Source organism: Copadichromis virginalis, linkage group LG8 (assembly GCF_057382275.1).
Source record: "Copadichromis virginalis isolate Kocher_CV1m ecotype Utaka linkage group LG8, C_Virginalis_male_GT1.1, whole genome shotgun sequence".
Taxonomy (NCBI): Eukaryota; Metazoa; Chordata; class Actinopteri; order Cichliformes; family Cichlidae; genus Copadichromis; species Copadichromis virginalis.
In genome coordinates this window covers 14732635-14760577 of record NC_140625.1, presented here as the reverse complement: position 1 = coordinate 14760577, position 27943 = coordinate 14732635, and the positions used below count along the sequence as shown (strand labels likewise).

Sequence of the window (27943 nt, the reverse complement as noted above, 5' to 3'; positions counted from 1 at the left end):
GGGAAATACTTTTCTTTCTTATTTTCATTTAAAATGTCTAGCTTTTAAAAAAATAATTATCTGAGTCTTACAACAAACGATTGATAGATTGATGCATATATACCATCAGAACAGTGTACATCACTGTCACAACAGCGTTTGTTTTCATTCAAAGGCTTTATGATTTTTCCTATAATGGCAGGCCGGTCTCTAGTCAAATTCCCCGAGATGATTTTTTTTGTCCCAGTCCAGCCCTGTATGCAGCTCATCTGCAGTCTGGTGTTGCCTACATCTTCCTATTCAGAAGGCAGAATTTCTGAGTTCTGAGTACAATCGAAAGCACCACGACTGCATTTTTTGTGTTGGATGTAAAAAGCAGGCTAGAATCATGCGGCGGTCAACGACGGTCCAGGCGTGGGATTTCTCTCGTGGAAATGTGCACATTATGTTTTTTCCTTTCTATTGGTAGGTGGCACAGTGCACTGTGGCAAGTAAGCAAGTTAGAAGACTGGCAGTCTGGCTGGGTATCCAGTTACGGAAGCAACACATTAACAAGAGAATTCTGAGTAAAACCAAAGTTATTTTCCCTAGTAACTAGTTACTCTGAAAGTAACGAGTAACTTGAAGTAACTGAGTTACTTTTGATAGAAGTAACTAGTAATGTAACTAAGTTACTAATTTAAAGTAACTTACCCAACACTGCTTACAACATATGCAGGGAACACGACAGCAAAGCAAAGACATGTCTGTAACAGAGAAAAATACCATGAGTCACATGATGATAGAAAATGAATATAGGTTTTATCAAGAATCTCCAAAGTGATTTGGGGTCAAACCAAATGTTTTGTTCATGGCTGGCTGGTTATTTACTGCTTGTCTTGGTTTTGTTGTTTGTTATTGATCAGCACAAATACTGCCATCTAAGTCTGTTTTGGTTACAGTTATCGGCTCTAGTTTATTTTGACATGATCATACAATTAATATGATGTTTTTTAACATCACAATTACATTCAAACAACTATAACATGTATACAATGTTTTAAAGATGAATCACTCCTCAAGATTTTAAGAGCACAGTTGTTTGCTTGTCCCTTAACACTGACCTGTGAATCATTCAAGCATTAAAAGAGGCACCAAACCAGGACATTAAACTGTGTTGTGTCAAATCATAACAGACAACTTAGCAAAGAACCCATTTTAAATTGCATCTTTAGGCGCTCTGTTACCAGCAGCCTGTCACATTCCTTTAGGTAAATCTTTGCAAAATGCCAAACTTAACAGGTTGACAGGGGAAAATAGTGTTTTTACACCAATAAGGTGATTCCTAAACAACTTTTAGCTAAAAAGTGGTCAAAAGTTAGGAGTTAGGTAGGTGCAGTTAGGTCCTTAACAAGGAGAAAGAAACACAGCAAAGACCAGACACAGGACCTGAGAGGTGCATCTGGACCTTCAGTTGATCCATCTACTGTTCACTCATCAGAAAAGGTCTCAGTCGAAGGGTGACTCTCAAGAAGCCATTCTTAAGGAAGAGAAACAAGGGGGAAAGGCTGAGCTGTGCCAAATTACACTATAACCACATTGAAAATCAGTTGCAACTGCTCTGATGGAGTGAAGAACTGAAATTTTAACATTTTTCAAATTGCCTTAAAAATGTATGGAGGACGTCAGTAGAGAGGCAGAACAGTGAGTATTGCACTGTCACGGTTGGAGCTGCATTTCAGCTGGTGGTGCTGGAGATCTTGTCAAAATTGACAGAATTATGAAAATAGGAAAGTACAATTTTGATCCGCCATCCAATCAAATACAATCTAGAAAACATCTGATTGCAACATGGAGCATGACAGTGATCCCAATCCCAAACCGCCAATGCAGTAAAATCATACCTGGACAGAAAAACACACAATGGGACACTATTAGGCATGGATTGGCCTCCTCAGAGGTCGGACCTCAAAGTTACTAAAGCCCCGTGGGACCATCCTGATAGAAAATGTGTCCAGACATCTCTGCTTATGCCTATGTTTCCATGTTTCAGTAAATCACTGCCCCTAATTCCTATTTTCCCAGCTAAATATAAATAAATGAGGGTTGGCTTTTGCACAGTACTGTAGACAGAGAGTTTGGCTGACAAGCTCATAAACAGCTACTTCTTCACCATTTTATGTGTTTCTTTTAATATCACAATTTAGACATATAGGATCATCAAGAACTAATCCTCATTAATAACAGTTTTCGCACCCAGCGAAAATATAGACCTCACTGCTCCTCTATCTACATACCTCAGAAGAAGCCAGATACTTTTATCTGTTTGAATGCTTCATCTGAAGCACTCATGAAATTTGCATTTAACAGTGTATCCTTTGAAGATTTCCTTGTGTTTGACATGAGAAAATCCAGAAAACTGAGCTCAGGGAACATGTTTTTGTCTTCACTATATGTTACAACTGTCATTCTCCTCATTCCTTACCGCTTCTGCAAATGGTCACAGAGCATTGTTAAAAGAAAAAAAAAAAAAGACATGAAAGATGCTCCACTCTCTGTGACACCCCCCCCCCCCCCCAACCCAGACGACTGCCTTTCTCTCTGTGTGTCTTTCTCTCTTTCTCCTCACAGCCGCCTCTGCCTGTCTTAACATTCATTAAACCCGCACGACCTCCAGGTGGGGGAGTAGCTGGTCTGGCTGCACCACCTCCGGCGCATCTCTTGTCATCATGTTTGCAAGCGACTCATTTCTGTGGCTTAAAGAGCACGCACAGGTGAGCGTCTATCCAGTCGTCACTGTGAGCAGCAACTCTATATGTTACACAGGGGTCCTAATTAGGCTTGAGGGCTGGAGGAAAGCAATCCCTAGAACCAGCATCAGCCAGACTCTGATTAGACCCTGCTAGCAAAAACGGCTCTCTGGAGAATGCTGGCAGGTCAGATCTCTTCTTCTTCTTTCTCTCCCACACTTGCTCTCTCTCTCTCACACACACACACACACACACACACACACACACACACACACACACACACCCACACACACACACACAGCTTTTCTTTTCCAACAGGAAATCTCCCAGGACCCAGTCCATGCAAATCACGAAATCCTTTGCATTTTGTAGCACTACGATGTGACCTATTTGCACTCGAGCTAATGGGGCGCTTGTTAAGCTTAATGAGTATTTGTTAAAACTGATGAGTGATCATGTTGATTAATATTTCTGTCTTGTTGCTGTAAAACAGAGAGTTTTCAAACAAATCATAAAGCAAGGTTATGTTTAATGTGCTGGGTGATCAAACAGTTGTTATTTTCCCCACCCTCTATAGCAGATTTCAAATCACTCCATCCCCCCCGCGGAGCTTCCTGGTAATTATTAAACACTCAAAATACCTGAAGGAGCTGAAGGGGTCGGTAAATACGTCAACACGCTGTTGATAAGCACTAGTTATTGCTCAGACTAATAACAAGACTTCAAGGACAGGCGTAGACGCACCATGTTCTTTTTTATCTCCCGCTCTCCAAGGAGAGTTGTAGGAAGAGGCTTAGAGTATTTGCTGTAATAATTTGGTGATCTGATATTGATTAAGGCTAAAAGCAGCAGTGCTGTTTTTAATGTAGGGATGAAAATCTAAACAGGAACGCTTTCCTCTAATGCACCACAGAATAACTAGACAGAATTAAGACAGCGGGCTGAAGGCCAAGTATAAGCAGCGAAATGTCACAGTGATGTTCTTTGTGCAGATGCCATGTAATGTGGTTCGTCTCCTGCTGAAGCCACGGTTGCTTAATGTAGCTTCAAACATCCATCCCTTTGGATTTTTAATGAGTATGGAACTAAGAAGAGGGGAAGGATTATTTCCAAAGGAGTCCTCCCCCCTGAAACCTTGATATTGCAGTTGTTTTCATACGAAGCTGTTAGCCGTGCACGTGCACGCTCTGTTTAAGCTGCACTGAATTAAGGGTACGGATTCACACACAGCCGTCCTCGTCCTTTGCTCAGGATGTCCTCATGGGATGGAATGAGCTCCTTCGGTATCTGAGTGAGACAGCAGCTGACACTGCAGAGGCAGGGATTCAGCAGTGCGCGGCGTTCACTCCTAATGCTTCAGAATAGTTTAACTTCTGCAGCCGACAGGATGTCCCAGTGGTCGAACTCACCGGTGGCTTAGGAGCCAAATTAAAAGGAAGTGCTGACAACTGTGGCACAGTCTCAAGTATGTAATGATATATGTTCTACAACTATTTGCAGACCAGTGTTTGAACTGCAGTCTGTGGAGATGACAAGGTAGGAGACCATTATAGAGGAAGCTATGGAAGTGAAGAATTTAAGTGTACTAAAAACAGACTTTCAAGTGACATGTAATTTAAATATGGGCTCTTGTCCGGGTGCACCAACTGCAATATGCGCAGATAAAATGAGAGACATTTTATCTGGCTTCACATTCTGATTTTTATTTTGCATCTCTGCTCGAATCAGCAGCCACCTGCACGGCCCCCTTTTTAACTCGTCTCCAGCAGGGAGTGAGAAGAAGATGACAAAGATGTGAGACAGCGTTGGGCGGGTGCCCTTTCAAGATTCAGATCAGTAAAATTCAGCAAAGTCCTCCAAATTAGAAACAGTTGTTTAGTGCCATCTCCCTGTTGTTGCATCCGTTTGTCAGGCGGGTTGAGAGCCTGTTTTCGGCGGAGTAGCTAAAGTGCGGCAGAAAGCTGATTAGATCGGAGCAGTAGTCAAACCCTCGGCGTCTCTCTCACCAGGAGATGTGTTCTAATTAGAGCTCGTGCCTCGTGTCTCACTGAGGAGAATAACAAGTCTCATCCCAAGGCTGCTGAACCTCGCATCCACAGCAAAGCAAAACATCTCTGATGTATCAGCAAACCCCTGGACTTCCAGACCACACCTGAGTCGACATGCTGCGCATGAGGATTTCAGTGGTGGGGAGGGGGTTACGACGAAGCCATGCAAAGCTGGAGCTCAGCAATGAAAGAAACCAAGTAGAGCGGGTCTGTGAGTAGGTTTTAAGGTCCAAACTGTTCTTTCGGGTAATAAATGTATTTCTAAACACTTCTCAGTGGGAAATAGGTCATTAAACCAGTGAAGATTTGCACTTCTCACAATGTAGAACGGTTGTTTTATACCTCATCGTTTCAGCATTTGATCGGTGTGAAAGGAGGGACCAGCTGAATCCTGGTGTGAGATTAGGAGATTCTGCATAAGCCTGCTCCATATGCACAGTTATTTCATTTTGCTGTGTGCATTAACCCCTGCACATATTGTGTATATAAAGGTACAACCAATTATGTTATGGAAAAGAAAAAGAAAACACAAACTAATTATATATTTTGAAGTGGTGTGTAATCCTCATGATTTTTCTATCATGCTGCTTTTCATAAAGTATTCTGTTTTTTTTTTTTTTAATAATTAATTTTAAAAAACCAATTTATTTCAGCATCAAGTTGTTGATTATATTTCACATCATTCATGAAATTTGCATCTTAGTCACAGCTTAAATAAGTAAATCAGAGCAATATTTGATACAGATACGCTCATTTTGATCAGCAGCCCTCTTTAATCATTACAATACTTAACTTAAATGTTTGGCTTCTGAATGTAATCAAAGCAGCAGCACATAATCTTTAGTTCTCTAAGAAATACTCGTACTGTGCTTTCCATCACAAAAAATGAAATTCTACTCCATCACACAGTAACACACACACACACAAACTCAGGGTGGAGGATGGTCCAGACTCCCCGGGCGGCTTGTCTCAGATTGGATGTCAGATGCTAGAGACAGCTGCACTCATCACAGCTTTTATGAATACATTACCTTTTATGTTCATCCAAACACTAATTTATCTTCCTCTGAAAATCAAGCAGGACAGGCTTCCGCTCATTGGTCATCAGGAAAATTGCAACTTTCAGAAACTCTGCGGTGTGGAAGACAAATATCCACAGACAAAAATCACGGCAAATCTTTCAGCTGGGTGGTAATTCGAAGCTCGACTTTGACAGAGTATATGTGTGGATATTTGTGTGTTTGTAGCTGCGTATGTGGTGTTTATACTGCCGCTTTTTGCCTGCATTTTTTTTTTTTAAAAGCAGAGATGGTTCGTAAAATATCAAAGTGTGTTATTTGCCTCCATGAAAACTCCCCAACATCAAAGACTTCCTCCGTCTCCCCCAAGAACCCAAAAAACCTCCAGTTTTTTTTTACCCGTGCAGTATCGCCTGTCTTCCGTCTCAGCATTGCTCAAAAGGCAAAAGCCTCTAATGACACAAGAAGGAAGATGGAGAGACTGCTGCCAACAAAACAGGGAGAGAAAAAAAAGGATCATCAACCAAACAGACACATTTTAGCTGATGATTGACATCCCTGCATCTTTTTATTATTCCTGTGATGTTCGTCCAGACGCACTGTTGCCAGAAACTGTGGCCTCACACTTTGGCTGATGCAGCAATCTGGTGATATGCGCCTCTCTGCCTGCCAACCACCTGGCTGAAAAAAGCATAATCAACCTCTCAGTCAATCACTCCTCGCACAGCCAATGGTGTAGGATGGGTGTCAGAGGAAGCGTGGCAGACATGCGCTGGCTTTATGTCCAACTTTGACACTTCACACCTTGCTCTCCAGCATCCTGATGAGTCCCTCTGTATTAGAACGGCCTTGGGATTCCAGCTACCCACTGCCACGCATTATGTAGGAGAAATAAATGCTCTGCCTGTGGGATGAGGCTGCTGGGTCTCAGACATTTTACAGGTTGCGGTTTTAGCGACTGTATCGTCTTCCAGCTTCTTCCTTCATAAAGAGCACTCAACTGAATGTCAGTGAATTAATTACTCAAAGAAATCTGGGGGTAATTTACGCTAGAATTAAAACTATCTTGCAGTTAAGACTGAGCTGATAATGTGCGGAGCGATGATGGGGATTATATTTAGCAAGATTATTGTGCTGCATTAAAAAACTGCACATTAATCCTGTGCTGCTAGAGAAGGGTACAAAGATCACCAACCCTGACAGTTTGTGGAAGCTGTCTCTAGTCCAGAAACAACAGCAGAGTCTCTTTGGGTGTTAAAGTTGTTTTCAAGACACAACTCACTGCTTAGGGTTACGTAATTCAGCCTTAGATATCCCACAAGACGCATCATGTATATTGCATTGCCTAAAAAGCAGCTCGCTCGCTCTCCAATGCACTCAAGGCTTACTAGGCTTTTCATATCCGATTAAAGGAGAACTAAAGTGCTCCATCACTGGGCTCAAGAGAAGAGAAATAACTGACACGCTCGCTGCTGAAACAAGTGAATGATTTAATTTGTTTCTCATTTGGCAGGGGGGGAAACAGCCCTACACTGAGAACACATTTGGTGAAGCATAGGTTGTTAAATTTTCACTTTATGATTATGAATTGATAAGGGTTGAGTAGAAAATGTAAAAAAGAGAAAATTTAACAGTTTCCGTCTTTTTCTTGGGTACTTAAGGAGATGCAGTTTGTTAGCATAGATGGATGGATGGATGGATGGATGGATGGATGGATGGATGGATGGATGGATGGATGGATGGATGGATGGATAGATAGATAGATAGATAGATAGATAGATAGATAGATAGATAGATAGATAGAAGCTTAAGAAATTTGTTGAGCACTAACATTTTTAAATGTGGACTGTGAGTCACACTGGTGTAAAATGGTGCTATTTTTTTCTGATTTAGCAAGCTTGAGTATGCAACACCCTCAACATCTGGATGATCAGTTCTGAACTACAAAGCAGTTGCACAGGTTGCCTGGTGGAAGGCAACCTGTCTCCAAATTGCGATCTGATTTGGATGACAGCAGTCACTCTCAGACAGAGGAAGGTTTGTAAATAACTCTTGTCTAATTTATTGCAGACGAGTTGCCAAAATGCTGCAATCAGTCTGTGCTGGTGAGTATAACTCATCTATACTACATCTGCTTTACTATTAAAGCCAGGTTGGCCAGCACCCAGATTTTCACAGGTAGATTGGCATCCTGCAGCAATCACGTCATTATTTGTGAAGGAATTTGAGGATTTTTGTTTCACATCAATGAGGTTCCAGCTGGACTCTAAATGTAAGTATTTAACCTGAAATTCTGTTTAATAAAATGAATTGTTATGTTGACATGAACTGGTTTGCAGTTTTGGCTGATTTATGACAGTTTTACCTCATTCAGTCTTAAACTGGCAGCAGACTGACTCCATCTTATTGCCACATGAACCAAAGTTGCTTTACAGATACCAACTGATTGTAAGTGGTCGCAGATCTGGTCGCCATCTTTGAAGCAACCATTTCAAAGGTAGTAAAATTACAAGCTCATTGAACACAGTCCCATTAATTTTGGTCGTGTGGCAGTCTCCAACCACCGTTTTCTCCAGTGTGACTGTGACAACAAATAAAAAATCACAGCAGTGATGACAGTCCCTCTGGTTGATCCAATCTAGCACCGACCTTAGGTATACAATAACAACATCTGTGCTAGGAACTCTATTTAAACTGCTCTGTCTTCCGCCCTTTTTCTTCCTGTTAAAAGCAAGTCGCCAAAGCGTTTGCTCATATGAGGTCATACAAGTGTTCAGGTTTTCTCTGTTTTCTCTGCATTATTGTAGCGTCTTTACCATAAAATATAAAGCATGCCACTGTTGTTGTTGCGATTTATAAATAAAACAGAATTTAAATCAATTGAATTGAATATTAAAATGAGCAAAGCATCATTTCAACAAAAGTGAAAAAAACAAAAGTGGTTTAAACCAACATTTCAAGGGTAATGCCAGTGGTTAGACAAAGAAGTTAAATATTACAGTTTAGATCTGTTGTTAGTTTCAAGTCTTTTGGTCCTCTGAGTGTCTAGAAGGAAGTAGGACATGTTTTAGGGTGACCCTAACTGGCAATTGACAAGTTGCTCTCAAATGACTTTTTATAGTTATCTTTAAATCAGGTCCACCCCACACTCATGAACTCTGGTAACAATGAAAATGTTTGGCCTGAGGTTTGAAAAACAGGACATAGAAAATCACTGGTTGCCTTCCTGGTGGCTATTTTCATCTTTTATATACAGTTTATGAACTGACAGAGGGAAACCAAAAACACAAGAATAAGTACGAGTTTCTTGCCTAAAGTTATTTACACATTTTAAATGTAGAAATGAAGAAATCTTGTGAATGAAACTAACTTGTGAGTGCCTTCATGTGACAATACTGGTTGAAAAGCTAAAAATGATTAAATTACATAAAAGGCTTTTTTCTTTTACAAAGAAAAGAAACCCTTTTAAATAATTCTCTGATCTATTAATACCAAGATATCTGACTTTAGGATTAATCAGTTTAGCTGCTACCACAGGCTTTTGAAAGCTTTTCACTTTTCTGCTGCATCTTTCTTTTCTGTCCTGTCAGAGGGGAACAATGCTGGGCAAGTTAAATGAGGCTGATTATATACCCTAAATTATTGGATCAGATAGGAAATGAATAACTAAAAAGAAACATATCATTAATGTAAAAAGACAGAAAGAAAAGCTCATAATGCAACACAAATTAGCACTGTCCTGCATAATAAGGTCATACTGCAGAGAGGTATACAATATATATAGGTGTGTGTGTGTGTGTGTGTGTGTGTGTGTGTGTGTGTTAGCATATAACACACATTCCAATAGCAAGATTCTACTGGATGTATTATAGCACTGCAGCATCTTATGAATTTTAATACAAAACAATGGAACACCAACACAAACACGGGCACCAAAAATGAAAATCCAGTCAGATGTGTTTCACAGTGTTGCATGGCTGTTACACTTGGTTCTATTTGTTGTGTTGTGTTATAGAGGTGTTTATAAGTGTGTGTGTGTGGCCACACTGAGTATTTCACCTTCAGCACAGTAGTCAATGCATCGATCCATCCAAGCAGCAAGCAGTGAAAAAGTGAAATCATGAAGCTCCCGTTCCTCTCCTGCTCCTGCGCGGGGACGCTGGAGCATTTCCAGCAGCATTAAGGATTAAATTTGGCCCCCAGAAGATACCGAGATTGGTTTGATCAATACAATTAGATTGCCTTTTTTACGACGCACCAAGCACATTAATGTAGCAAAAGCAAAACATGTAAACTAATTCAGCCTTGTGTTCAGGAGTCACGGAGGGTAATGTCACAGTTTGTGTGCTAAATCCTGATAAAAGTTGCTGAATTCTCCACCGAGGTCTTGCTAATGATGTTCTCTTGGAAGTGATACAATTGGCAAATGATTATTGATTTCGGCACTAGAAGAGCCTGGCTCCATTACAGAATGATCCTGTGCCGGGTTGCAGTCGGTGAATTTAATTACGTCCATAAGTGCATTTAAAGAGGAGAGCCTCTCATTGTCCTTTAGGGTTTCAAAAAAAGAGAGAAAATATACACTTTCCTACAAGTGTATAAAATCTGCTGCATGTGGGGAGAAGCATGTTGTAGCCCCGTCACACCCCAGGCAATTTTTAAAATTTCATCAGTCTTCTGACTGCACAAGAGGTGAGAAGTGAGCGGCAGAAAATGTAATCCCCAAAACTGATGACTGTTACACAAAATTACAAGAATAGAAAAGACAAAGAGGCAGCATTAACTCTTAATATGCCCAGCCTTGGGCCAAACTAATAAAACTGCAATTGAATCAGCTCTAAATAAATGATGGTGCTGTAGTTTAATAACATATCATCTGCCCCGCTGACAGCATTAGACCTGACACTCTTATATATCTTAATAATCCCACAAGTTCAGACTGAAGGGCATTTGTCAAGAGCAAATTCACACCGAGTGCTGCTTTATTTCGCCAAAGCTCGTTTTTTTCTGGCTCTTCTGAGACTTTCAGGCAAACACCGAGCACCACCAAGTGGAGGTAATGAGAAATGGAAGAATAAATTGTCCCCCAAGCTAGTTATACAAACACTCTAAATGAAAAACAAAGCACCTGCAGGTCAAGCTGTCTGCACGCAAACAGAGAGACAGAGACAGCATTTTCACTGATCCTGCTTTCAGTTGTGATTACCACCGCCCCACTTTCCTCCTCAGATCAACAGAAAAGACGAACACAGCACTTTTTAAATAAAATGACTCGATACAAATGGGAAAATAAAAAGGTTTTAATAATTCCCATGCATTTTGTGTAAACAAATAATTCCTCACAGTACTGCATTTCCACATTGCTGACATATCATCAACACTGGCGCGACATACATAGGTCAGGGGTTTTTTTTCCAGTTCATATACTGCATGTGTTGGGTTTTAATACCACAGCATCAACAAACTGTAGCCAGCAGGCACTGAAGATAGCATCTTTGATTTATTCTGCACTGCATGTGCTGAAAACTTAGAGCCCGCAAAGCAGTTTGTGGCTAGTGATATACACTCACCCTTAAATGTGACATTCAGTAAATCATTTTATTATTAAAACTTTCATTGATTGGTTTGACTTAAGTAGAGTTCCTGTTGTATAGGTTAATGAAGCCTTCCAATGTTTCACTGTAAGATATTAGCATTTGTTTGGGGGGGGTTTGTTTTGTTTTTGTAGAAGGGTTCATGTTTTGATCTTATGTAAAAGATGCATACGTGTATACTGCACATCAGTTTTTTTCTGACAAAAGCAGCACAGTATGCAGACTGGTCATGAGTGGCCACAATCTGTCTAAATGCATGAACAGAAATAGAGTTCACTCCAAAATCAGCTAAATGTAAGTCACAAGGTTACTTAAAAAAAAATACAAATAAAAAAAAATACAAATAAAAATCCTCACAAGCAGTTTCATGCTGGAACTTCTTTCTTTGCACTACATCAGATTTCTGCTGCCGAGCTTTTAAAATCTGTGATTTTTGGGCACGGTGAGGGCCACAGCTCCATTTCACTAAAGAAGAGGCAGACATCTTTAGAGCAGATGTCTCTGGAACTACACAGACCACTAATGCCCCTTTAAACCCAGACAACAAGCCTGTCACTGGGTCTATCATAAAACACTCCCATCCTGGGGCAAATATAGCTCTGCTAATATTGACCAGTTAAAAGTGATCCGACTGTAACACAATCCGAAAGCTGCAGCAGCATTTTTGCTGCAAAAGTCATGAAAACTGTTTAAAAAAATAAGTGCAACTGTGAGTGTTTGTTTCGAGGGGGAAACATGAGACAAATGAATACACTACAGAAAACCTTCATTCATATGAACTCTATATTACTCTGAGGAAATGTGCAAACAAAGCTTTAATAAAGATGCCTTTACATGCTCTCCGATGCTGGCCTTTGAAAAAAATAATAATAATAATAATAATAATTAATATATATATATATATATATACATATATAAATATATAGATATATATATATACATGTACATATACATATATATACTTGGAAATAAATACACATCCAACAAGAGTGGCACTTCTACATACTCAGTGTGGGCATTTACAAGAATCTGCTTGCATAGTTAAGTGCATGCATAAGCAATTTATCATGCAACAACTGTCACATACTTCAGGAATAGTGATCTCTTTTTCTCGGGTCTACAGTCAGTGCGTTCTGTGGAGTACTACTCTGTATTGCAAGCTAAGATGCGCACAAGCTGTGATGTGGCATGTGAAGACAGAGGACAGGCTGTCTTTGAGCATGTTGTTTATGCGGTTTTTTTGTACATTAACCCTGTGTTCGTCTGGGAGGAATGTTTGGAGACGTCTGGCAGTCTGAAGAGGCTCGATTTCCCCACAAGGGAACCTGGGCACCGCAGTTAAGTGTTGGCGTCAGCAGCTGGAGGGCAGGGGTGGTTTTGAGGGGTTATTACAGGTTAATAAACACAAATGTTAAGAACCATGGTGGACCGAGGATCTCCAGACGTTAGACACTGATGACGCACGTTTCACTCCTCAGCTTCTTGGCGACAGTCAGAATGTGGTCGAATAAAAAAAGAAGAAAAACTTTGTTTTTTTCTGTTTGTTTTTTTAAAGGCTATTGCAGAATTACTACGTCAAAAAAGAGCACATGTAAACAGCGGTTCGCACTAAACAGGCGTTATTGTGTTTTACTTGAAATGACATTTTCAGTGCTTGATAAATATTAAAATCGAGTTACAAATTTACCAACACCTGCAGTTACACAACTTTTGATTAAATACTTCTCTGCGATTATCTGAGGCACTGATGTTTGTCATTGACATAATGGCTCTCGATACTGGAGGAGAGCTGTACGTAAAGATCTTCTCTTGAAAATAATTTGCTGCATCAGCATGTTAAAAATTGCCAGTAAACTTCCTTTGGTGACTGAGTGAGTCCGTGTTTGAAAAGTTCCTTTCTCCTTTCCGCATCCACTTTCCAACTTGTGCAAAGTGACTTTTATTCTCGCTATGAGCTGCTCTTCTCCCGACGATGCTACAGACAGAACAAGGCAATAATTTAAACACACGCCCATGCTTATTTACAACACAGTATAATACGCCTGAAAATCAATGCAATCCATACAAAGTGCTTCTGTTAAAATCCATTCCTAAATAACTATTTAACAATGTGGGCAAGAGGTGTCCAATATGGCAGCTGGTATTCAGTGACCACTGAAAAGCTACAGGTGCTTCAAAGTTGTTTTGCCAGACATGCTTTGTGTCTGGTTTGATGGTTAAAAAGAAACAGAAAAACACCTCAGAGCTGCACTTTAGAGAGATTGTTTTTCAGACCCTCGGAGTAACATCACTTGGATTTCTGGCTAGTTTGTGTGGAGTTGATGGGGATCTTTCTGGACTGTAATGTCTTTTTAGCCGGCTCTTTCTTTGAAGGGTCCTTTGCAGTGGCAGGAGACTGAGCTGCTGTTTCTGCTCCAGAAAGCTTTGATTTTGTGGAGGGCAGCAGTGAGTGCTTGGCGGAACTTGATGCCTTAGAGGACTCCTTGTCTTTGGCTGTGCTCGCGTTGGACTCCGAGGCCACGCACAATGTTTTTTTGCTCGCTCCGTGCGGGACTCCTTCTCTAGATGCGCTCCCACCACTCTCCTCTGGACTTCCTTTCCCCTCTCCTGCCCCTGCTTTGCCGCTATCACTTGGTTTCCGGGTCTCTTTAGGCCTCAGAGCAGTTTTAAAGAAGGACAAACCTTTGTCCTCTGTCTTACTGCTCCTCTGGGGGCCTCTTAGCGGTGGAGCTGTATTTAAAGAGGAAACACCTACACTTGAGGATCGGAGACTAGTAATGGAGGAGCTACTGCTTGAGCTCCGGGCTGCTGCTCTGTCTTCCATAGCCTTGCCTGGCCTGCCCTCAGCTCTACTAGCAGCGCTCAGCCTGGAGGGAGGACCTCCATGGCTAACTTTCTTCTCTAACGCCGTATTGGTCCGTGACGATTCACGGCTAGTGCTCCTGTCTGCTGCTCTGTTCCTTCCTGAAGCGGAGCTTTTCTCACTAACCCCTCTGGGTGATGTCCTCCTCTGAGGGTGTGAGTTTTGTAATCCGGGAGATCCACTCTTTTTCTGTGCAGCCAACTCAGGATGTAATACCTCCGTGGTTTGGGATGATCCTTTTTTAGAGGGGGTTGCTGTTCTGGAGGAGCCGCCCTTGCAAATTTTAGTGCTTCCATCGCTTTTGTCTTTTGGCGTTGATGGTGCCGCTGCGCTTTTGGATTGTGTTCGAGACTGTGACTTATCAATGGCCGGAGATGCAGGAGAGAGAGAGCTGGATGACGTCGAGGAGGTGGCAGCGCGCTTCTTTGGGCTCTTTTCGCTCTCCAGCCCAGTCTTGGCAGAGGACCTTTTGACACCGCTGCTGTCCACGGCCACAGTCCTTGGTTTCACCTCCTTTGCAGCTGCACCATGTCTTGGACTGACCTGTTCAGCCCCAGCCAGTAAATTGTTGTTATCTCCTGCCTGGATGGAGCTCCTCTGATCTGCCTGCAGCACAGCTTTCGAGTGCACCTGCTCTATCAGCCTTTTAGCGCCTCCATTACTCTCCAAAGCACCAATAGCCGACTTGCCCCCTGACAGTTTATCTAACTTCGGTGACCCAGTGAAGCAGGAGGTAGACTGCTTGGTATCAACCACCTCTCCTATCCTTTCCAGTACTGGGGAGGAGGAGTGGGACTCCAGGGAGAAGCGTGAGGGAGAGTTGGAACGAAGCTGGAGCTTAGCAGAGTGGGGCCAGGATGGTTTAGCACCGTTTTCACTCAGTGCTAAGGGACTTGCGATGGAAGATCTTGAGGAGAAAGTTTGCCTTTGCATGCCTCTCACTGCTGGTCTGGAAGATAAACCTGCAGGGCAGAGAACATGCATTAAGAAAATAGTCATGCTTGTCAGCTGAAAAAAACACATGTAATTGTGTGATATTAGTGTTCTTTACCATCATCTTCACTCCGTTCACCAGCAAACTCAGCAGACTCAGAAAGAGAGGCCAGCGAGGTGCGTCTGGAGGACCCTGATGAGGCTTGGCTAGGTGGACGACTTCCTATCAGCCGACTAATCCAGTGCTCACACAAAGAGGAACTGGTGGAACCTGAGAGGCCAAACAGACAGACAGTGGTTGAACATCTATATATTATGAGCATTACAGGATAATTTAATATGTGAGGTATGAGGTGCAATAAAAAAGTTCCAGGATACAGCACATAAAAAATAAATATCAAAAACCTTTAAGGTCATCTGCTCATGAACCTTCAGACCTTCTACTTTTAGATCTCTGTGATGTGAGCCGGATTTCTCTCAGTGTCTGAAAACAGGAGCCCTTAAAAATTATTTTCATTTTGGGCAAGTGTGCAAAGTCACAGGGAAGCAAATCTAACCAGTGGGTTTGTATGCCACCACACAGTGGAGTTCTCCACAGTGTTTCCCTTCAAACACCACAGTCACACCCTGGAGGATGAATTCCCAGTGCTTAATCTCATGACTGCTGAGGAAAAAAGAAGAAGAACCACCTGCTCCCTGCACGATGCTCCATCTTCAGGCTTTGAAACTGTAGAGTACATAAACTGCTGAAAGTGCTCAGTGGTAGCCACAGACCGAGCACTCATCACCAGCATTGATCATCCACAGCAAATTTGAATCAGTTTGAATGTTTGCCCTCTGCACTGTTTTAACAGATGTGCTAGTGTAAGTGTTTATAAAGGAACTTCCAAGGAATAATATAGCAACAGTGGTAAAACCAGGTCGCCTACAAATCACAGTCGGTGGACCGATCTCTAACTCCTTCAGCCCACTTGTGCAGGATCCTGAACCTCAGGTTTCCCCCAATGCATCCATGTGAGAGTGTGTGCAAATGTTAGAAAGGTGATATACTAGCACCAGTCCATTTACCATTTAGGTGCATGAGAAAATGACTCAAAATTGTGTTCCTTTTTATGGGTTTATTGCCAAATGCTTTTTCTTGCATATTGGACATGAGTCTGCACACAGTAACATTGTCACAAATTACCTCCCACAGAACTGTTGGCAGACCAGGACGGGATAGTTGCACGTCGTTGATAAAACAAGATGTAAGCAGTCTGCTTGCAGACCTCATCTTCAGATATGGGATGAACATCGCTATCATCAAAGCAGTACCACTGCCCATCGATGGAGTTCTTACAGTGAGCTACAAGACACAATGAAATAAAACAACATAAATATCCTGGAGAGCTTCTGTACCCAGCTGGATATGGTGCTTCCTCACCTGTGTAATGTCCTCCCTGCATGGTCCCATGATGGTTACACACCGCATACAGGTCATAAAGGTAGTCCTCTGGATCACGACCCATCCCGTACGGCCGTCTCCATGGCGACCAGTGGGAGGGCAGACTCCAGCTGCTCTGGCTTCTCTTTACCATATGAGGTGCCATGTCCATGCCCGTAAGCGGGAACTTCACCATGTTCTGCATCTTCATTCGCCGATCCCCGTCCTGTAGAAGCAATACGTTTAAGTTTGGGGGTTTTTTTGTTTTTTACTTACATCGTATGAAAAGATACAATCTTGCACCTGTCTGAAGCGTTTCAGGTGAAGTATGAGGATGTCTGGCAGGGTCCACAGGCTGAGTTTGATGCTGCCTTGCTGAAGCTGCTTACAGTGTGGACAGCGCCATGCATCATCAGGAGCAAGCTGAAATTAATGTGAAAACGCTTTAAAGTGGCAAACTTTAAGCACAAAACAGGCTTTACGCTCTGCACCCCTGCATGCAAGGGGAAATATATATATTTTAATCAGTATCAGTAATATTTTTTGTGCAGGTCACACCAGCATACCTGTTCCTCTTTGGTGTAGAGTTGAAAGCACTGGGCGAGTGAGCAGGTCTGAGGCTGCAGATGCTGCTCCTTCGCTTGCCGCACACTTTCAGCATCGGGGATGTACTCGTCCTCAGTTCTTTTGAACAGACTGTGGGCGTAACACAGCCGAAGTCACAGAGGGAATACACAACTTCAAAAGAGTTACTATACAGCGCTGTGCTAAAGTCACCCCTCATGTCTTCACATGTTTTATATATATGAGAAAACACATAGTAATAGAGCATATAAGGGAAAAAAAGAGTTTGTACAATTCCAAAGAGCTTGAAAGTCAATATTTGGTGGGAACATCATGACTCTTCATTATTCTCTTGTAATTTCTTTAAGTAGTCTTCAGGAATAGTTTTTCAGAGTTCTTGAAGGACATTCAAGGCTCTTCCTTGGATGTTTCTGCCTTTTGTTCTGTTCTCTGTCAAGATGATCCCACACTGCTTCAATAATGTTGAGTTCTGAGCTTTTGGGAGGCCAGTCTACGACTGATAGTGCTGTATTGTGTGTTGCTGTTTTTATTTATCGAGCTCTGCATTTACTGAAATTTAGTTTAAGATCATTGCCATGCAGAAAATCAAAGTCACTGCCAATCAGACACTTTCCAGATAGTGTTGCATGGTGGCACAAAATCTGATGGTACATTTCTGCGTTTATATTTCCATGAATTTTGACAAGATCCCCAACACTGCTGGCTGAAGTACAGCCTCAAACCATGACCGAGCCTCCACTGGGTTTTACAGATGTCTGTAAATACTCAATGTTGTACCGCTCACCTGACCTCCTCCGTTTCTACAGACAACAATTTGAACCAAAAACTCTTATTTGGATTCATCACTCTATCAGTCCATCATTTTTTTAGTCCAGTTCTTGTGTTAATTTTGTGTGTGTGTGTGCGTGTGGGTGTCACGTACTAGTCTTTCGTCTCCTTGTCCCACTCAACAACAATTTTGACATGAGGGGGTCCTCCAGGACCACAGGACTTGTATGCTCTGTTAAAAGTTAGACCAGAGACACATTAAATGTTTAATTTTACACATTTAACTGGGTTTTTTAATTCATTATTATATTTATTATCATAAGCACAGAAAGATTTACGCCTCCTCTAGAGGTAATTTCTGTTTTAGATTTTCACCACTAGCCACTATTAACCATTGTCCTAGTCTTGAAGTCATCATCAGAACTTGTGATGGTGACCATGTTTTTTGTTTTAAAGTTTAGTTTGAACGAGTCTTTGTTTGTTCATGTAACACAAGCGGAGCAAATGTCACTCACAACTTTCTTTTCATTAAAAAAAAAATCCATGCAACAACCCCAGAGGTCGACAGCCTCTGTGAAGAAAATCTATTAGAACCAGACAAGCTATCAGACATCTCAGGATTTATTTTGACATCAATACCAATGAAGGTTCGCTGAGGCTCTTCAATCACCTTCAACTGGACAGAACACGCCACAGGATTTCTACAATGACATTCAGGTGGGGTAACACTGCATCCTAGCGGGGATATGCGGCATTACCTTTCCACAGAGGGATGGCAGAGAGGCTGCTCCTCCTGAGGCAAGAGATATGTGATTCCAACCACTCCTACCACACGCAAAGTGAAGGGCCCCACCTACAGGGCGTCAAGGGTAAGACAAGAAAAAACTTAATCTTCATTAAAAGCTTATCAAAATGTGAGGTTGCTGTGTTTACGTCATAATATGCACCTGTACAAAGACTCCAGGGCGCAGAACATGCCTCATTTTCTCCAAAATCTCTTTCTGTAGTACATCCCAGGTCACTGTACGCTCCAAATATAGAATAAATGGATTACCGAACCTGGGGGAAAATAGAAAAACAGCAAGTTTTAGAAGATTTGTGGATTAAATTTGCAATTCTTACACAGCTCTGTTCATTAAAGCACCTGCGTCCTTGCTGTCCAGCGCAGGCTCTGTTGCACACCAGCAGGACGATCTTCTCAGCCTGCCCGCTGTTCTTATTGGGACTCTGAGGTGGTGTTGTAGGCTCTTGTATTTGTGTGGCCATCCTGTTATTATCTGTCCCATACTTCAAGTTGTTCTGATTGAGATTGGCATGTGGGCTTCCTGAAACGTACACAGAAAAAGTTCAAGTTGGGGGGGAAAAAACCCACGTGCTCCCTTGTGAAGTGTTTCCAAAAATCAATCCAACATGCTGCTTTACCTTCCCAAAAATGAAACATTTTGCCTGTTTTTGTCAACCCACTACACTGAGACAAAGAGTGAGTAAACAGGATGTCGTACCACATCGCTTGGAGCGGATCTGCTCCGGTCTGAACAGCTCGGGTGTCTCGAAAGCAAAGATGGAGTCGCTCTCCTGAATGATCTCGAGGTCGTCGTCATCGTCACAGAAGGAGCGATGGAAGCCATCGTAGTACATTTCAGTGAGAACAATCTAAGCAGTGACGGGGAATCAAAAAAACCCAAAACACTAAATTACTGATGCGGGTTCGTTAACAGGAACACAAAGAGGAAAGTTTTAAATGAGGCCTCACCTGTTGGGCAGGTATTTTGGTCTCTTGGGCCACAGCTTGTCTCAACCTGGACACGGTGCCAGAGAGGGGCACCGCCACCCCGACTCTCATACAGTGGGAGCACTTTCCTTGATACACCACTGTCACATACAGGGGCCTGCACAACAGAACGACTGGATTTAATTGGCTGTTTCATAACCATGACTGGACCGATGTTCCAAAGATAGACAGCATCTTCTAATTTTAGCTTTTTCCTGTCACATCTCTCACAGTGTTTGTCTGGGCTCGGTTTGACACTCCCTTTGTTTCCAAGCTTGGAGTTCAGACAGGATCTTGTCTCATTACAGTTTTGGATACAGGGACTTTTTTTTTAATTGTATGATGGATTGTCTTACTTCTAAACTAGACCCAAAGTCACCTTACCTTGTGTGAGGTACCGGGATTGGCAGTGAGATGCAGAGGAAAGGATCAAAGGTGTTGCTCTGTTTCTGGCAGTGAGGGCAAGTCAGGGAGGATCTAATCAGAGAAACAAGGAGAATTAATGAATTACAACTGACACCACTTTTATGTTCTTATATGAAGCTGAATAGTTGAGCCAGATCAAATTTATTCCTAAGCTCAGGCTCCTGGGAGGCTTCCCATCATCCCATCATGCACTAAGCATTTCTTCTTTCCTGACCTCTTTTCAATCTCTGTATGTTTATACACCACTGCTACATTTAATCACTCTCAATTATAAAACTCTCATAATTTGTCTTTAATTCTGCCTCCCTCTGTTGTCTCCTCACAGCTGATGACTGTCCCTCCCTGATCCTGGTTCTACTGGAGGTTTCTTCACATTAAAAGGAAGTTTATTCTTCTCACTGTTGCCAAATGTTTGCTTTTCAGGGTTATCTGACTGTTGGGGTTTTCTTTTTAATACTACAGAGTTTTTACCTTACAATATAAGGCAACTGTTAATGTGAATTGGTGCCATATAATAAAACTGAACTGAATTTTAAGTTTCTTGGGCTTTAAATAAAAGGAAAAGAAAAGGAATAAAGAGGAGCAACAGCAGCTTTGAACCTGCAATCATAATAATGGCCAGCAGGGGGCAATTGCTCCAGTTACAGAAAGAAGTCTGTAAAGACTGAGGAAATGACTCCACTTCTCACTTGATTTATGAGTTCAGTGAACACTTTTCTGGTGAGTTTATGGTCTTGAAAATGTATTTTCATTCTTATTTAACACTGCTTAACACTTTCTAGGATAAAACATCCACAGCAAAGAATCCACAAACTAATGAGTGATCTCGCTTTCCATTTGCACAGTGTTTGGTTTGATGTCAAAGTCACAGCTGTGTATAAATATCCTCATCTATACCAATGTGGATTCGACCTGTGATCGGCGTTTCACTTGGATGTTTATCACATGGGCAATTACTCTCAGCATAGAAAACAAAGGATGTCGAGGATTTTCTTAACTACGTATGTATGTTTTGTAATACAAGCACGGTGCTAAAGAGTCAAAACAAATGTGCAACTGCCAGCAACTGCAAATTTTACCTGTATTGTGCCTGAAACAGCTCCTGTACAAAAGAGCCAGGTGCTGGTAGTGGAGATCCTTCAGGGACAGTTTCTTCTTCTACTGGAGGCTGAGAATAAACAACAGCAGCAGTCAAGAAGCAATAAAATGTTCAGAAATTACCAAATGCGCAGTTGCATAACTGTTTACTTTAGGACACAGCGGTAACACGTAACTGTGATCTAAATCAGTGTTTACCTTCCTGGGGAGTCTGCTGTCCAGGGGGACAATTTGGTTGAGGTCTTCATGAACTCTATCAAGCAACCAGAGGAGGAATTCTTGGGCATCGTGCTGGGAGTTGCCCTTGAATTGAAGGGCACTCTTTGACACTACATTCTGCAGACAACAGCAGAAAAAAAGAAAAATCAAGGAATTGGATGGATTTAAGTGGCTTGCACAAAAAAAACAGAGATGTAGTAAAAGTTCACAGAGAGCGACTCGTTCCCTTTTTCCACCTTGCTTAACTGTGAAATATTCAGCTATGTTTAACCAGGACAACGATTAGCAGAGTCCTAAAGGTCAGGCCAAGCTTTTTAAAGCAAGGACACTGGCTGAAGCTTGACCTTAAACAATAAGCTGCTGGAGATCAAAACAGTGCGTACTCTACAAAGCCGCCCAGGCTGGAAGCTGTGAAGTCACCTCCACGCAGAGGCTATCAAATGTCACACAAGGTCAAAGATACGAGCGGCACTGGGTACTGTGTGGCCGCTCAGCCTCTCCTATGGGACAGTCGTCCTTATTTTAGAGCAGTTACAAAAGCAGCCTCAGCGCTTTTGTGCAAAATGGTGCAAAAAAAAACAGGGCCAGGCTATCTTGTGTGGCTCAACCACAAAGGTTGTCTTTAAGTAAAGAGATCTGAGATGATATCAGTGATTCATTTTCTAAATACCCAGGTCTCTTTTAAACACTGCACCTTCACAAAAATAGAACCCTATAAACTGCTATGCTGTGTGTATTTTTGGTTAACGACAGACAAGACACTGTGAAAGAAATGGGATTGTTATTCCCATAGGGCAAAGCTAGGGATGCACAAAATGTGAAATTCTAAGCCAATAGCAACTGTCCTGATTGTCCTGAGTGCCACTGTATTTGGTTTTAGTCGTTACTCCCTGTTTTCTTCGTTGTGCGATATAAAAACAATGGCTGAACTGTTTCAGAGTCTTTTATTGTTCATCGCACTGTTTGTCAACGTCTAGCTGATAAAAATCGGCCAATGCCATTGGTTTATGCTGTTTTTTGCCAACAGGCCAATAACCAATCAGTATGAAAGTGGTTTGATACTGATGCTCAGCCTGTGTAATTTCATTCTGAATTCATCAGTTGGTGATAATATTTAAAAAGTAATATTAAATGAGGCACTGCATTAAAGCTGTGATATCTTTCTCATAATGCATCATTAGCCTGAGTTGTTGGCTTTTTTTCTGCCAAATAAGTGCCCTCACATTTCATACCCCAAACCTCTGGTCTGCAATGCAGAGTTCAAAATCTAAATTAAAAACCAGTGACACCAACAAGGCACTACAAAAAACCCCAGTGCCAGGAAGGACAAACTGTTTTCCCAGGCTGTGCACTCAAACACTTTTGCGTGACTCTTACTGACCTTCGTTTGTACCTTTGCAGTACATTTGACCAGGATTTTAGCTGAACTTGTAGTTCAACTTAAATGTCAAATAGCAGGTTGAGCTTGAAAGGATTAAATAAGTGTTAAGTAAATGTGGCATAAAATGAATGAAACCACCACACAGCAAAAATATAACTATGTTTCCCGTGTATTTAAAAGGTGCACGATGTATGTATGTATGTGCATTTATAACACCTGATAAAGAAAAAGTTTAAAAGTTTTTAAAAAGAGCTAGAAGGAGAAACAGGAGAAATAGTAGTTTATCCACCAGAGGGCAACTTCTCTGTTAGCAACACTCATAAAAAAAGTAGTCAAAGACTGATTGTAACAGTAAAAAAGTTTAGTTTTTTTTTTTTTTAATTATCTTAGTAGGAGAAGCTACTTTTGGCTGCTCCCATATTCGCAAGTCGTTGCCACAACAGATAGCCCTGCATGGTTTTCCATTTTTTTGTTTTTGTTACTTTTTTGGTTGATTTAGGATTTGCATCTTCTCCCAGATTTGAACTGGAGAACTTTGCTTATTAGACAAATATTATCTTAGTAACTGCCCATAAAAAGCTACACACGATGAATGTCATGCAAAGCTGTTCATATTTCATGGGTCTGAAAGAAAAAATATCGGCTGACATATTGGATTTTTAGATCATCAAATATCAGTATCAGTACGGGTTTTAAAAAATATCATATCAATATTATCATCATATAATTTGCTTTGTTTTGTTTTGTTGGGGGGGGGGGGGGGTACAAATGTTGAATGTCTCATGTTGGCACTGTCACAACACTTTACTCTGTGTGTAGAGTGACTGCATTGGCTTTGACACTTGACCCTGTTACAGGAAGCCACTTCAATGTCATCTGATATTTATGCTTTTATCTACATTTAGTTTAATTCTGTTTCATTTTTCTTTGTTGGATTGGATATTTTTACACATTTGAGATATTTAATACACTTTTTATTTATACTTATTTTATATAATTGTATTTATTTTGATCTTTTTTTAAGATATTTGTTTTGTGATATTGTATTTAAATTTTTAGCTATATGCCAATTCTACTTTGTAAGCAGTTTTGTTAAGTCTTTTTAGTGTGTTTCACTTAATGTTCAGCTGGTATAACAAAGGAACTTCCAAACTCTTTGGACAAATAAAATCTCATCTTAAGATGAGATGTGCAGAAGTGCAGACTTGTGCAAAGTCTTTGAGATTTTAGGTAGTGTACTACAACCAAATCCTCAAACCAGCGGCTTCTGAGAGAGAATGGACGATAAAATAATTCCCTTGTGTTCTTATTAAATCTCCCTAATGGTCTTTAAGTGCTTCCAGTTTAGGCTCAGATTGTGGTTTAAGAAAAGAGGTGGAAAATTAGCAAATGTCCATCTTTAATGTACACAAACCACAACAAAGTTTGCTTTGCTGAAGTCCAGTTAGCAGCATTTAAGGTTGTAATAGTATTTTTTAGACATTTGAAGAGAAAGATCCATTTGTACTGTGTGTGTGTGTGTGTGTGTGTGTGTGTGTGTGTGTGTGTGTGTGTGTGTGTGTGTGTGTGTGTGTGTGTGCGTGTGTGTGCGTGTGTGTGCGTGTGTGTGTGTGTGTGTGTATGTGTTCTCCCAAATATCTATGAAATGACACTTTTAAAAGCACCAGTTGGAAGCATTACTAATGTTACTAGAAAACACTTGTATGCTGCAAAAATCCTACATAGTTTTATTCTGTTTTTTTAAGGTTATATTCACCCATGTGTCCATGTCCAGTTCAACATGTTTAATGCTTCTGATGATGAAAATAATCTATATCCAGCTGGACTGTTTGCAGTTTGGCTGGCAACTAAAGCAGAAGAAAATAGACAGAAATAGCAACATTGTCAAGAACAAAGAATGCGCTGTATGGCCCGTTTCTGTTTAGTCTCTCTCCACTTTGTATTGAACTTTTCAAGAACACATCATGAGTGAGAAAACACGTCTTTTGTTATGCAGAAGCAAATCTTTGTGATCGTGACAGGCAAACTTTTCATCGCCGGGACGCAGATTTAAGAGATGACAATGAAAAACAGACAAGGCTGGAAGCAAAAAGCTGATACAGTCAGCTTCAATACAGCTCTGCTCAAGATTCTGTTTCATTTACAAGGAAGAAGTGTTAGTCCTATAAACACTGACTTTTCACGGATCACTGGGATTCTACTATAAACACTGTACTGCTTGTAAAGTGCATATATGGCTGCCCCGTGTATGACAATCACACCTGGATCAAAGTCAGAAACACAAAGTGGCATATCTAAAATATAAAACTAATCATCTTTGTAATATTTAAGGAGTTCACACTCAGATTTATCTTCTAACCATGTAAGTTTAGAGAACATAAAAAACACATTGATTTGTAGCCAACCACTTAAAAAGTAGGACTCAGTTTGTTGCTCAAGTTCACTTAGTTGCACTTAAGAGGCAAAAACTTGGACTATAAGGTGCAGCTGGTTGTCCCATAAGCTCATATCTAATCAAACGTTAGATGACTGTTGAATTTGGAGCTCAAAGAAATAAAAAAAAATATTGCAAAATAAAATAGAAACACAACTTAAATCTAGTGTCTTTTGGACACTTTCTGCTTGCTTGTCAAACTTGTGCAGACCCACACAGAGCGAGGGTCTTTATATGGGTCTCCACGACCTACCTTAAAGTCTCTGCTGTGCTGAGGAGTGTACTCGAAGGTCCACAGAGCCCGAACCAGTCCGGACAGCTGCTCGGTTACCTCCCCTGTCTCCGGCTGCTGCTGGCCTCCCCCTTTTTTCTGCATCAGCACCCCGTTGGACTTGGCCTTTTCGTTGTTGCTTGTCGTCTCTCCACCTTTGAACTGCTCCAAAGCAAGGTACTCAGCAAAGAGCTCTGTGTTGCTCAGGCACTGCAAGATAGCGTTCATGAAGCAGGTGTTGCCGTGGTTCTTGAGCCCGGCAACACCGGGCACCTTATCCCCAAAGGGGAAACCCCCGCAATCGCTGTCATCCGACGGGAGTGACCCCCCGGTGGTGTTGGGGAGCAAAGTTGCCTCGTCGGTCTCATCCTCGGCGGCCTGCTCGTCGGTGCCAAAATGAGACAGAGTCGAGAGAGTCCGGAGAACTCTGCTCATAAAGCTCCCCACGGAGCGCACCGAGCTCCTCCGGAACAGCTTTTTGCTGAAGGATTTCTTCTCCTTGTTACTCACAACTTTCGACATGATTGTTTTTTTTCTCTCTCTGCCCCTCCGATTTCACACCTTAATTACAGAGAGGGCCCCCACTTTTCAGAGAAACACCCCGTGCCCGCGCACTGACAGCTCCCTCGCTCTGTGGTGCTTTACGGGAGGCCTGAGCATATTTCACTGAAACGTAAAGGCCTGGCAGTTCTTGGGATCATATCATTAGGAGACAGCAGAGTACAGCATCAAATCATCGGCCCACTTGCAACACTGCGTCGGATTGCATAAACTGCCTCCGCGGAGAGCCGCTATCAGGGCGCTTTACGTGAATGCCAGGGGTAGTCCCGCACCCGCCAGCAGCCATCGTCATTTCAAATGGTGACATATCATCACCCGTTTCTTTGTTAGGGTGCTGGAAAAGGAAAAAGAAAGCACGGCGCTGATGGGGCTCGGGTATCAGTGTCAGGCACACATAAACATCAAATCCACTACTCGCAATTAGGCTGAGAGTGACGAGCGGAATTCCTCATCATTTATTATTAAACGAACCGCAGCTCCACCCTTTTAAAGGTATTTCTTCTGACCCCGGCCATCGAATCCGCGCTGACGTTGAGAACCGGTGGGTCGGAGATATGAACCAAGTGAACGTCTTCCCTAAATCGACTCCACGGGCGCGCTGCCAAACTGAGGAACCCCCGACCGAAGCGACACAGCGCGCCGCTCCCTGGCGTTTGGCTGCTGCGGGGCATCTCTCCCTGCGCCAAACGCGTGAAGCGGACGTTCCCGTTTCTCCATCTGAAAGTTTGTTGTCCTTTTTTTTTGTTTGTTTAAATACTTGTCCGCTTCGTGCGCCTTAATTCCGCCTCCGAATGAGATTCACGGCGAGGCCGCTTCTCCCGTCTCCATCACCACCATCATCATCTGTGGGCAACGATACTGCAGGCAGGGCGGTAACGGCTGACGTCAGGGCCAAACACTGGTCCATGTTGGAGGAGAGCAGGTACAGCGGCATGTGATGATGCTCCGTGTCTGTTTGTGGACAGCGCGGACGCCGATCCCAACCAATCCGGTAACAGTGGTAATATATTACTCTTTCACATTATTTTACATTATTTGCAGCTGAGCTTATAGCTGGGGGGAAAGGACAACAAAGGAATTTTTGTTTTAAAAAACCCCATAAAATTTAATTAAAAAACAAACAAACAAATAAATTATGTAAAAATGTTGCCAGTTGCTATGGATTGTTCTACAGTGGCTACACAAAAGACACAACACAGTTATTTTCATTATCAGCTGATTTTTCCCGATAATGTAGGCTATTGCTGGGCCACTGGCATGTCGGGAAATCGTGGAAAAGTCAGATTAATTAGAATTTATTTTACTTATATGGGCCTAGCGACAGTTCAAGACAACAGTCGTTTCAAGGCAGTTGATGTTGTAAGGTAAAGGCCCCACAATATTCACAGCTACCCAACAATAACATGATCCCCTATGAGCAAGCATTTGGCAACAGTGGGGAGGAAAAACTTCTCTTTAACAGGAAGACATATTTGGGTGAACCAGGATCGAAGGATGTAGCCATCTGGCAGCTGGTTGGGCAGATGGCTGCACCAAAAGTAGAGCAATTCTCCCTAAAGACTCAGTCACACTAGACTACTAATACCTGTGGGGAGCTCCTTAAAGAAAAAAAAAATGAGTGGATTTCATTTCCTCACATTTAGTGAATGACTGCAAGTAAGTGTGTGGGACCAACTGGTCACAGGACCACAATTATTTGTTATTGGTTGCCTCCCACCTGGATAGATGTGCAACTGCTTGCAATCCAAAGTGGACTGACTGCCATCAGTCTCAGACAGATTAGCAAGGGTTTGCAAATAACTGCCCTTTAATTTATAAACGCAGACAATTGCCAACAAACT

General features: G+C 41.9%; 1 protein-coding gene across 1 annotated transcript; it reads right to left on the bottom strand.

Moving 5' to 3' along the window:
- Positions 1-11053: 11053 nt before the first annotated feature.
- On the bottom strand, positions 11054-27021 carry LOC146702971 (ubiquitin carboxyl-terminal hydrolase 31-like). Its single transcript, XM_085466056.1, has 16 exons — positions 25524-27021; positions 21435-21572; positions 21218-21306; positions 20097-20189; positions 19695-19830; positions 19444-19594; positions 19086-19266; positions 18889-19000; positions 18700-18794; positions 18096-18173; positions 17155-17284; positions 16892-17011; positions 16589-16814; positions 16352-16510; positions 15284-15436; positions 11054-15194 (listed from the first exon to the last, which is right to left on the bottom strand). The coding sequence occupies exons 1-16, from the start codon at positions 26061-26063 to the stop codon at positions 13657-13659; spliced, it is 3939 nt and encodes a 1312-aa protein (XP_085322182.1). The 5' UTR covers positions 26064-27021; the 3' UTR covers positions 11054-13656.
- Positions 27022-27943: the final 922 nt, after the last annotated feature.

Coding starts and splice junctions, on each gene's coding strand:
- LOC146702971 (XM_085466056.1), bottom strand. CDS start 26,063: ATGTCGAAAGTTGTGAGTAACAAGGAGAAGAAATCCTTCAGCAAAAAG. Junction 20,190..21,217: donor CTGTTTCAGGCACAATACAG/GTAAAATTTGCA, acceptor TTCTCTGATTAG/ATCCTCCCTGACTTGCCCTC. Junction 19,595..19,694: donor CCAAAATACCTGCCCAACAG/GTGAGGCCTCAT, acceptor GTCACTGCTTAG/ATTGTTCTCACTGAAATGTA.